A 12,766-nucleotide genomic window follows, 5' to 3' on the forward strand; every position below is an offset into this window, starting at 1 on the left:
GAGGTTTGTACTAAGGATAACCCTGTTGCCTCTAAATTGGAGGAAAGGTTCTTGTATGGTAAAGGCCTGAATCTCACTAACCCTTCTGGCCAACGCGAGGAGGGCCAGCTTCTATGAGAGAAATTAGATATCCACTTTGTACTGTCTCAGCTTATTAAAGATCCCTTCAAGTCCATCCACAATGTTCAGTTGCCAAAGTGGAGGAGACCTTACAGGAGAGAAATGTTCAGAATAAGCCTTTGAGAAATGTGAGAAATTATTTAATGGTCCTGGAAGACCAGAACAGTTGAGATGTGGGAGATCACCTGAAACTGGAATTGGCTGCCAAGTGGACTTTGATGGAAGGGTGAGCTAGAACTGACCAGGTGAAGGAGATACATGAGAATTTCTTCCTGAGAGGAGGAGAAAGGGTGAATCTTAGCCTGATGACACCACATGCACAATCTTTTCCATTTGAGGCGATACGTTTTATTGATACTATCAGCACAGGCCCTTGGTATGTTCATGTGCTGGAATTCATGGAAAATGAAGAGACTTGGTATCCAGATGGAGCACTTAGCCCTGATTCATTGCCAATAGAGTGGGAAATGTCTTAAATTGAACGTGACACTCGAGATAGGAGAAGCAACGCTGTAAACCAGTGCTGGTGTGTCCATGATGGAGCGATGAGCATTAGCTTGCAGGGTTCTGTTTTTATTTTCCTCAGGACTCATGGAAGGAGAGGAATCTAAGGAATAGCATAGGAAAAGATGCTGGACCATGCAATTGAAAATGGATTCCCTTATGATCCCAGTTGGTGATGCCAGATTGCATAAAGCCAGCATTTGCGGTTCTGGGGGGTGGCAAAGAGGTCCAGATTTGGCTTGCCTCACTGGAGAAAGATGTCCTCTGGTTTCCGATATAGTGTTCTGTTTCATGGGAACATGTTCCACTCGCAAACGCACCTTGTGATGGATGGACCATTGCCATATTTTTTGTGCTTCCAGGAATAGCAGGTGGGCTCTTGTGCCACCCTCCTTGTTGATGTGGTGTACATGGTTGTATTGTCCATGTAGACAATCACTGCAGAATTGTAAACTCTCAGCAAAAAGGACTGCAAGGCGAGATGTACTGCTTTAAACTCTAGTAAGTTGATTTGTAAGTTACGTTGAGCTGGTTGCCATTTTCCATTCACTTTATTATCTTGGAAGTAAGCTCCCCATCCTTCCATGGAAGTATCAGAACAGATTACCATAGGGGACGTTAGAGGGCGAAAAGAGAGTTCAACTGAAAGATGTTCCTGCTTCGTCCACCAGGATAAGGCTCTAACCACTGTCGGAGTGACATGGATGAGGTCAGCGAACAAACCAGTCATCTGCACCCATTCTTTGTCCAATTCCTCTTGAAATGGACGCATGGGTAGACAACAAAATATGAGAGTTATGCAAGAGGACATCATCCCTAGAGGCGAACAGAAATGAACTTTTTTCTTTGAATGGGCTGTGCCATCGTCATGAGTCGTAGTTCTCTCCTGTGTAGGATAAGCAGTGGAGTATATTGTGTCCAGTGTGGCTAAAATTGTTATGATCTGTAATGGATGTGGATTGATTTCTCTAGATTCAACATGAGACCTAGCTGTCTGAAGAGATCCATTCAAACTATTGTGGAAGCACATGCAGTGCATTTGGAAAACGCCTTGACCAACCAGTCGTTTTGCCAAGGACAGACTTGATGGTGGTGTTGTCTAAGAAAAGTTGCTATATGTGCGAGGAACTTTGAGAAGATGTGAGGGGAGGATTTGAGGCCAAAGGTGAGCTTCTTGAACTGGTAGTGGCTTCCGGCCTGTGTTTTGGAAGGATGGGTGTGTGAAAATGCGCATCTTGGAGGTCAAGGGTTGTCAAAGTCCTTCTGGTTCAAGAGCTGCAGCACCTCTTGCAGCGTTACCATACAAATGATTTTTTCCTGAGGAAGACGTTGAGATTTCTGAGGTCTAGAATCGTTTGCCACTTTCTTGAGGTCTAGAATAGTTTGCCACTTTCTTGACATCTTGAGGATTAAGAAGAAACGGGGAGTAGGAAGCTTTTCCCTCTGTGGGCTATAGGACCTCTCTCCATTTTAATCTCCAATTTGAGAAGTTGTAGATATTTGTGGATGGAAGGTTGAGGAGGTGTGGGGAGTTGGGGGTGGTCTTTGACAGCATTCCAATGTGTGGCTGAACTCTATTAGGTCTAGGACCCATTGATAGTTAGGAATTTCCTGCTATCGAAGGAGGAAGTTGGTAACTCTGCCGCCGAGGTGGGCAGCAGGAATAAAGGAAGTAGATAGAGACTGAGATACATCATTGACGTTGGTCGGTGTTCTTTCCTCGACGTCCTGATGGTCCCCTCTGAAGGGGTCTGACATATTAGGATTGCGGTTGGTTCCTCTGCTGGTATTGGGGACAATACTGTTGAGCGGATTAGAAGTATGAGCGGTAACAATATCGTTGGTAGACCCCTCTGTATGAAGGTTGTCCTCTTCCATGTGAGCCATGAGCAGGCACTTTAACTTGTAAGGTCCCCAAAGACTTGGCTGTGTCTGTGTCAGCTAATTGCCGGAAACCGGTAATGGCAAAATCCATGGCGCAATCTATTACTTCACAAGATGTGTGCTCATCTTCAGGCAAAATCTTCTTGGCCTCTGCTTGGACATCCTCTGTTAACTGGTCAATGCACAGAGCAATGTGCGACCACATCTGTTGATAGTACCTTCCCAGAAGGGCTAAAGAGTTGGCTGCCTTGACAGTTAGTGTGGACATTGAGGAAAAGTTTCCCAATATTGTCAAGGCGCCTACACTCTTTATCTGGAGGCACTGAGATACGTGCAGAAGAATTCCTGGAGAGGTGTAAGGCTACTTGGGTGACAACAGTATCCCGTTTAGGGTCGCCAGTGAGACATGCAGGAGCATCTTCAGGAGCCTTGTTTGTAAGACTGCCGCTTTTGAAGATGAGGTCTTCATGACCTCAAACCCTTCCTCCCAAATACAAATTGATTAAAAGGCATAGCCCCTAGTAGATTTAAAGAACAGCTCCTTAAAGTCATACAGAAAGCAATCTGTTTTATTTCTATGCATTGGGAGAGCGAACCTTTTTGATGCTCTCTCTCTGGAGAAGAGTCCGTCAATGGTGGAGTTGGAGATGAGGGAAATGGCATCATGTAATCACCCCATTCTGTATTAGTTTCTGGTACCTCACCCTCTTCCCTACCATCTTTTGAGGATGAGATTTGCAGAATATGCAGAATTGGCGTAGACAATAGTTGTCTAAGAGGCAGTGATGATGAAGCCTGCCTAAGGTGGAGTCATTGCTGGTGAAGTTAGAGGTCTGGTGAGAGGAAGTGATAGAGGGAAGCTCCGGCGATAATCACCAAGCATGAACTGCAGGTCAGATGCCATAGACTAAGGTAGAGAGTATTTCTTCTTGATACTCTCGATGGCAGTGCCCAGAAGGAGCATTATAAGTTTGTGCTTAAAGCTACTCATCACATGTGATTGACACTTAACGTGCAATTCACAAGAACAGCTTGCCACGCCAAAGGGATCCTCTTCAGTAATCTTGATCCAATAGAGGAGTGTGTAATAAATGAGACACTTTACTGGGAGAAGTGCAGGAGTGAGAAGGGAGTTTGTTTTGTATTTTCTGATATCTCCCCCGCCAACGAGGCCGTCTCAGAAAGCTTATCCTTAGAAGATGTCTTCGCCGATGGTGGGGTATTCGTCGACGGTGGTGTCTTCGTCAACTGGAGTGCTGTCGACAGCAGTGCCTTCATGGAGATGACTTTGTTAGGCATTGACGGTATAGGTGTTTGGCTCGTCAATAAGGCTGTCGTCGACAGTGATAATGCCATCGAGAATGCAGCGAGAGTGGAAGTAATGGTGGTGGACATCTTCGTCATTGACCGAGTGGATGACCCTTTCCTCGTCGACGGTGAAGCACTCTGCCAAAGATGGTTTTTTGAAGGAGTGGGTGATTTTTGTGGTGGGCGAGACTCTGAAGTCGCTTTTGACAATAGTTTTTCTGTGGATGGCGAGATGGATCTTCCCTCATGTGAGCTTTATGAGCTGGAACCATGAGGGTATTTTTAGAGCATCTTTTAGCGGCGGTAGAGAGAAATGAGGAGGAAAGAGTCCCTCTGTTTTGCGACTTTCTGGAAGAAGATGATGAGTCTTCACTTTCAGTGTTTAACACGGTCTCCTTTCTTGTTTGAAATTTTTTGGCGCTATAAAAGTAGCCGTCCCCTCATGGTCCTTGAGAGTTTTCACTAAAAAGGAACAACATAACTTTCAGTCTGTAGCTTTATGCGATAAGTATAGGCAGTAGATGCAGTCCTGATTAGGGTTACCTGTGTAAAACCTCTTTTCACCACAGTTAGTACAGCATCTGAAGAGATGTTTTGTTGCTTATTATGACATGGAAAATGACATTTTAGCAGGCAAATAATTGAGAAAGACAGGTGTTTTAATATGTGTGTGTGTGTGTGTGTGTGTGTAGTGATGTGTGTGTGTGTGTGTGTATACACATATATTTCTATATGTTTCTAGACAGCGCAAGTGTTTCATCTCTGAAAATTAACTGAAGAGTTGTCTGGAACAGGAAACTTCTGAACATGGTGTGCGGTAAAAAAAAATCTGAGGTACTGGAGCTTCTCATAGAAGTATTCTAGACAATGATACAACCGTTAAAAGGATACTCGGTCACAAACCTAGATAATATCTCATCCGGCATATCACAAGTGTCATAGGCTATAATGTGTTTGTAATACAACGGACTGGATATCTGCCACATTTTGAACTCGAATTAAGGTCTTCAGTCTAGAAAGGCAGTTTTGTCTAAGGGATCAAACAGCTAGAGCAGAGAGTGCTAAAGAATTGGTGGTTTAAGAAGGTACTATGTCCTTATGTAAGCGTTATTTTAATGTGGCAAAGAATAATAAGAGATTTAGGATTGTCTGGGGAAGCCTCAAGACATAAGGTAGAATTGTGGAGTACACACATTAGCTGTGGTGGAGAAAAATTCTCTAGCCAGAGCTGAAGATTTGCTGATAAAGGCAGACTTTGAGCATTTAAACCTTGACTACCAGTGGGGCCGTTTTTTCCAACCCCTGTCTGCTTACACAGGGCTCTAAATTCGAACTTGAACACAGTTTATGGCGCCCAATAATTATCAGGTGCAATAAAGTTCACACCCCTCGTTAAATGTTAGTACGTAAAATCTGCCAGAATATAACAGGGGGAAATAGCACGGTATTTTATTGTGACATGAACATTTTTGTGCTTGTTATTTGACCAAATTTCGGAATGAGTGCAATTTATTGGACTAAATGACCAAATCCCAGGCAGCTGGATTCCATCAGGTCCAATAGAAGGAACTAACCCTCCGGTGCACTATTAATCAGTGTCACTGTGATCTGTATAATAAGACTGGTTTCTGACACTGTATTTTCAGGTCTTCCTTTTAATCTTTCCACCTGAGCCATTCGAGATGGCAAATTGTTTGGCCCTTAATCAATATGTGGAAACCACTTATTCCACACCTTGTTTATATTAAAACCTACTCCCTTGCCTGGGCCTAACTAAGTTAGTGTAGCAACATTTTGGCTGTCAACGTACAAATAGTCATTTAAAGTTAAATACAGGAAAACATGCATAGCTTTTTGCAAACCTTAGGTGCTTCATGACAGTAGCAATAAAGACAGTTATGAGACAAAGCAGGCCATTGCTGGACAGCAAAAAGACAGTTAAGTTTAATGACAGAAGAAAACTACACATCTGTGCAGGAATGCTAGCCAGCGAGACTTGTGTACACAGAGAGCTGCTGTTCTAGGTGGGAGGAATTGAGTTTAGAAGCGGATATTGCTAATATGATGAATGGCACAAGAACCTTTGTCGCCGTCGTCTTCAAGTTTCGCCATGGACATATAGACATTCTTTACAATAAACATGAATAAATTACTTTCCATTACTTTCGGACATGACAAAATCTAAATGTAAATAGTGGAAGCATTTTAACTGTGAGGGACCAAAAAGAATGAGCAGGTCCTTGTACTTATTCAGGAAGATCCGAGATTGAAGAGTTAAACCTTTAATTCTAATCTATTGGTTTTCCGAATAGAAAAAAAATTCTTTATATATATTACTAGCAGCCCGCCCCAGCGTTGCCCGGGGCAGAAGGGGGCTGGGAGCAGCATTTCAGGCTTGCGTGCACTCCTGCCCCAGCCCCCGCCCGCCACGACATTGTCTGTGTCCCGGACAATGTCGTGGCTGCCGGGGGCCGGGGCGGGAGTGCACGCAAGCCTGAAATGCTGCCCCCAGACCCTGAGCCTTACCGCAGTTGTTCCGGGCCAACCTACCGCACCGGTTCCCCCCCTCCCGTGTACCAGAGCCTTACCTGAGCCGCCGCTCCTCCTCGTCATCACGTACGTTGCGGCCAGTGCTACGTCGTGGCCGTCAGCGTCGCGGCCGGCGCTACTTTCAGGGCACTACTTTTTTTTAAAGTTATATTTTTGAATTTACGTTTTTTTTTAATTTTCTATAGCCTATGCCCTTCTGCACACCCTGAGGATTACAACAATGTATTGGGTGTGTGGATTGGCGCTGTGGTTCCCGAGTTTACCTTGCCAAAAGGTTTGTGTTCTCACTTTATAATAGTAGTATAGATATATATATTTTTTGGAATGCATCATATGAATAAGCAGAATTTACAAGCCATGTGATTGTCATTTCCCAACCATACCCGAGGCTTGGCGAGGAAGAAACTGTATACTCTCTATTCTGTTATTCTACTTCAAAAAGACCCTCAAAATGTAATCTCAAAATATCTCTCTATTTCTTCACATACTGCACACATCAGTCCTCCTACCTCATGAGCAAGCCACCAACATCATGTATTCTCTCAGACTCTTCTTTTCCGCGTCCGCATCATTGCAAGCCTTTAGTACAAACGTGTGGGCATTGCTGGCTGATAAGCACAGCACCATTGCATTCAGTTGTAAATAGACCCAGGTGGAAGTGTATTTCGTAATGGTACCGTGTTGTGCTTACAGCACTGTATACATGATTAACACTAGCAATCCTTAAGAGACTCCCATGTTTAAAAACACTGAAAAAGCATAAAGGTAATCATCAAGTTTCTACTTGAAGGAGTTTATAGACTTCCAAAGACTTGAGCTTAAACTGGAGTCCAAGGAGGAAGATACCTTTTAACATGTACACTGCATACATTTACAGTACACTTAAATTTCAAATACATAAAGCTGCCAGCTAGGTTTTCGTTCTGCTTCAGGGCAGCTAGACTACTGGGATTGTGAACGCAGACTGCAGCAAAGCAAACATCCATTACTGCCACCAGTAAAACATATTACTAGCACAACAGGTGGCTCTAGCGAGTGGACACGAGTGACCGATCATAAAAAGTGACACCATCTATAACCGGTTGTCATTTTCAGTTTCACAGTAAGCACTTAAGAATAATATGTTGAATACCACACTAGAGAAATTATCCCATGAAACAACAGCTTACCTCGCTCATCTGGGTGTTTGTCAGAAATGTGCGCATTCTCTTGCTCCGAGTTACCTTAGAAATAAAGAAAATCAATTAATAGTTTAGGAAGACAAAGTACAACTATTCATTCGGTAGAGCCTATAAACTGGAAAAAATGCTCAAATGTTTTTCCTTTACTTCGAAGTCCTAGGCCACATGTATACTTTATCTAATGCAGTTCAAGCTATATAAAGAAGACTTTGCAAACTCAAATAAAAGGTTTTAAGCTTAAGGTGTACAGTTAGAAACTGCTATCCTTTGGAACAACTTACCAGCAGCCCTAAGAAAGGAAAAGAACATTAAGCTTCTAGAAAACTTTTGAAAGAGCGCCTCTTGACCTAGTTGGTTATCACATAGAACCATTCTTCACAGAGAACAAACAAGTAGATGCTTTGCCACATGACTTGTACAGAAAATTTATTTTTTACTCTAAAATAGTTTCGCACCGATTTAGAAATAGGATGAATTTCTACTGTGTGTTCATTCTCCGGAATATCCAATGATATGCTAAATCCTGGTACCACACTACATAAGACGTGGGAGCTAATCACACAGACAAGCTCCACATCAATAGAACAAACGTGGATTTAAAATGTTTCTTTATTTGGATTTACAAGTCACAGGAAAGTATAAAAATGTCAAACAAACTTTCAAAATAATGAATTGGGCATGTACAAACTTGGAGTGTACGCCACAAAAACAACCTGGTTCAAACATCAAGCAGGCCCTTCGTTGCAGTGTCAAAGAGGCTACCACCAAGAAACCAACTTTGCTCTCTTTTTTTATACATGGTCTAAAATGGTTTCCTATTGCACTACATGGCATGAACAGATACTTACAAGGTGAGTAATATTTTCAGTTTGTGGAATGTGTAGCTTTAGATATACGTGCTCTGCATGGAAGTAATGTAGTTCTCCCCTAAGCAGTGGCTAGCCAGAGGATATTGCAATGCACACCAAAAGTGTGCGTAATACAACTTGGCCAACATTAGCTTTCTGACATTGTAAAATACCTACACGTAATGTTTAGTGAATGTGTGTGAAGTGGACCAAATAGTTGCTTTACAAGTGTCAGCTATGGAAATGTTACCAAGGAAAGCCATGGAGGACCACCTTTTTGCGGGTAGAGTGGGGCTGGGTTGCGTAGGCAGCTGTCTTTTGCCTTTATCGTAGTAAGCCTGAATGCATTTACTAGCCACCTGGCTGTGCCAGCTATGGAGCGAGCATGGCCTTTGTGTTTTGAGAATGAGACAGTTGTTGGATTTTGCAAAAGGGCTTTGTTCTATCAAAGAAGTATATGAAAACTGTTTTAGCGTTTAGTGTGAGAATAGCCTCTTCTGTGAAGTAATCTGGGTGTGGAAAGGACACCAGGCGTTCAATAGTTTAGTTAAAGTGAACCAGAAAATAGAAACAAGGTGACAGACCAATCGGTTAGCACTTCACTATCTCAATGCTGCCTTATCAGGATTGTCCTGCACAGGACTCCGGCACTTATCACCTTTTGGTGCCTCCGGTTACAGTTTCTCACAACGTTTTGATATGAAATTTGTGAACTTTATCACAAATAGGTTGCCTGCCATTGTCATATAAAATTTCAAAATCGAATTTCTTCAGTCACTTTTGGTCTTATATCAGTTGGTTTTGGGGGCAATTGCTGCTCAGAAATTAAGTTTTACGGAATTCCGAGATAGCCTACATACTGCAGGTCATCGTGGCTGGGTGTTGAGCAGTCCGAGCCTTCTATGTCAATGCAGTGGGAGGCCTGCGACCTCTCGTAAACTCGCACTACTATCTTTTTATTTTAACAACTTCTTCAAAGAAAAAGTTGCTAAAATAAAAAGATAAATATGTAATGCTAAGTTATTTGTGTTTCTATCTCCTTCTTGACACTTTGCCGTGGAAGTCAAGGGTTACACTTCCACCCCATAGGGACCACCTTTTTGAAATTATCCGGCACAGGTCCCTGGGTTACTGGGCTGGCCCTTTTGTTTCAGAGGACTTTTACTAACATAGTCACATTGCATCAGAGAGGAATGATAACCATAGTTAAATATACATTATTGTTATGTATCCACAAGCTGAAGATCAGCCAAAGACAGTATTATGAGAATACAGGTCGTAAGATCAGCAAACCAGCTCAAAGATTGTGCAAGCAATACCATAGTTGTCTCCACCCATTACAGCACAACACTTTGGAATGCAAAGTGCCAGCAGGCCTCTTTTCTACACCCACACCCTCAACCACAGGCATCAGGGCATACCTTAGTGTCAACTTCCACTCCATCACTCCGAGGGATGGGCAATACCCGCAGTTCCACATACACCAGGGCACTACATAGTACTCCGCCCCTGTTGTGGTGCCTCTCACCAGGTGAAAGCCCCACAACTTTCAACTCCAGGAAACCCCGGGTAGGGCAAGAAGGTCCAGGACTACCAGCAGATCAGTCCCCTCTCCTGCTTGCCCAGTGCTCGCACAAAACAACCCTACAAGGTGTAAGTTCAGTAAATCATTCCAAATTTTGGGTAGCCCCCTTTTTCTGCTGCAAGAAATTCCATCAATTCCTCCTTCCTCCAGGAGTTGGTTGCTGAGGCATGTTGGCAGGGTGCACGGTGGAGAGAAAAGAGGCGGACCCCCGACCTTGGGATGCCTTATACCGTGCAGCACTAAGCCACCTACAGATGACGTAACAAGCGCCGCCCCTCTCCAAGGTGAAACAGCTGAAGGACTCCCCCCGCCCCCCCCCCGCCCCCCTTTGGCTCACTCCTGCCCTCGGAGCGACTAAGTGGCCCCCCACTTCTTTCTACAGGGGGCGCCTGGTCAATCCCAGATCTGCATCATTTCTGTAGGCACACATGCATAATAGCGCATGCGTGCCTTCTTGCGTTTTGTTTTAGCCCATGCTGCACAGCATCCTGTCAATGCTTTATATCATGGCTAAAAAGCACTGGCAAAGGCAATGGATCCCAAAAACAAGATCTATTTGCTTTCCCGGTGCTTCCTTTTAATCTGAGGCCTGTCACTGGCGGCTACGTGGCTCTACTCTCCCAACAACTCTCTTTCCCCTCACAGCTCCAGCTCAGAATGTATGTTCCGGTTCTGTTTCACCGGCTGTCAGTGCTCTTAAAAACGTCCTCCAGTATGGTTTGGAAGCAATGGCACAGACAGGCCGGCAAGAACTCCAATTGCTTACTGCTGGAGAGAATGCCCAGTGCGGCCGTTTTAATATGCTTTCAATCCTAAACAAGGTCTAACAACAAATATCCGTCACAGGAACTTTACCCAGGTCATTTATCACCCCCAAATGTGTTGAAATGAACCAGCTCGCTTTGCCACAGACTATTTCACCCCATGGCCCTGGTGATTGGTAACCAGACATTTGGAGGCTCTGCCTCCAAGTGTCACAGAAGGCGCACGTGCACTCTGCTCACGTGCATGAGCATGCAGGCCCGTGAGGGCCTCCAGCGAACGTGCACACTACCAAACACCCCATGAGCAGGATTATGGAACTCGGGAAGAAACACGCCTCACCTGACTGAGCACATTCCTCGGCTGACGGGCAGCTTGCCAGCCACGCACTGATAGCGTCTGGCAAAGCGCAGGACCTAAAGAAACCGGAAATGCCAAGTCTTGTTTGCAGGCGTTTGAGTAGATAAACAGCATTTTGAATTCTCTTATTAGTGAGCGTGGTTAAAGCCTGCATGGAGCCGGAAGCACTCCTTGAAGGAGAGCACTCCCATTGCCGCCAAAACCCTCCCACTTCTGCCCCCTCTCAGGTAGAAAGAAGGGGCAAGGAATGCGTCACTAAGCCAAGCCGGTGTCTCAGATCTGCTCATGTTTGAGAACCAACCCGATGACCAGTGCAACTACAACCCATTTGTACCATTTCAATAAACAAGAGAGCGGATTAATACACAAAACGATGAAGCATTAACTAAGAAGTTGCCTGTAAAGGGCGCCATAAAACACGTCATCTAAACGACAGAGCCCCTTGTGCTTACTTTATAAAACATCAAAAAGAAAAAGCGTTATTTAAAAAAAAGATGTGCCATAATGTGCTCTTACGATGTAACTTGAACAGGTTTAATGTGCATGAAACCTACTGCGCTAGCACTGTAAATGTGTACCATTTGTGGAATTAAAAGATTATGAAGCTTAACGTTACATTGGAGAATTGTCAACTAAAACACACCACATTACATAACATTCTGGGGAGAATGGTTTTACTAAGGGGGTTCGAGATCTCACAACGCTGCCAGCTCAACAGGAGCTGGAAAATTCTCTAGATGTTACCAATAGGGTGGCCTCTTTTTGAGGCTAAGATTTTCAAGATTCTCTCTGAATTTCAAGTTGTGGAGGATGGCTCAGTGCCTACATCTATGGAAGATGACGTCTTAGGGTGGTCCCCCATTATTGCTGAATTGTCCTTCTCTAGTTTGCCAGCAGTTAAAATTCAAACTATTCTGGGACATATTACATCACGTTCCCCTGACCATCCTTGCCCACACAGAGATGCATCTTGCACCAGTTCTAATTGCAGCTGTTCCGGAGATGGTGTATGCCCAGGTGTTAGAGTCCGGAGTGTGATCACAGTGCTGGAAAGAAGCAATTGTTATTACCCTAAAAAAGAAACCAAATGGGTATCAAGGAGATTTCTGTTGCCCGTACCAACCAAAATCCTTGAGAGGCACATAAAATCAGGAATTAGCGCGTTTTTTAAATTTGTATTTTTTTAACAGATTCTGCGCTTCTAGATTCCTCACAGAATGGCTTTAGGAGGAACAACAACACTGAATCTGAACTTATTGTAGCAGCAGATTCCATTTGCCGCCACGCAAATCAGGGAGGAGCAGCTGTTCTAGTTAGGCTATAATCATCCTCCGCCATCGATACCTTCTCTCCCAGGCAATTGGTGTAAAGACTGCATCAGGGTGTGCTGAGGGGTTCTGCCCTCAATCTTCCAGTATCCTTCATGGCAAATAGGACCCAAAAAGTGATCTGCGGAGACTTTAGCGCTAGATCTTTCTAGCTCTCCTGTGGTGTCAGAGGGGTCCTCCCTTAGTCTTACCTTGTGCAGCCTTTATGTTGGCCCCTCTGGCTAAACTGATACATTCCTTCGGCTTTCAGGTATTGTCCTATGGGGACGATACACATATCATCGTTTAACACCATCGATGCTAGTGTTATTTTCCTCCTGTGCTGATATTTCGTGA

The 12,766-nt window shown here is 44.0% G+C and overlaps 1 protein-coding gene across 7 annotated transcripts in view; it reads right to left on the reverse strand.

Moving 5' to 3' along the window:
- Positions 1-12,766, reverse strand: part of ASPH (aspartate beta-hydroxylase) — a 584,233-nt gene that overhangs the window by 308,929 nt on the left and 262,538 nt on the right. For all 7 annotated transcript variants that reach the window (XM_086965790.1, XM_086965792.1, XM_086965789.1 and 4 more), the window contains one exon: positions 7,536-7,589. In XM_086965790.1, coding sequence (XP_086821916.1) covers positions 7,536-7,589 — 54 coding nt within the window. The remainder of the gene's footprint in view (positions 1-7,535; positions 7,590-12,766) is intronic.

This window comes from Lissotriton vulgaris, chromosome 4_1, assembly GCF_964263255.1.
Source record: "Lissotriton vulgaris chromosome 4_1, aLisVul1.2, whole genome shotgun sequence".
Classification (NCBI taxonomy): domain Eukaryota; kingdom Metazoa; phylum Chordata; class Amphibia; order Caudata; family Salamandridae; genus Lissotriton; species Lissotriton vulgaris.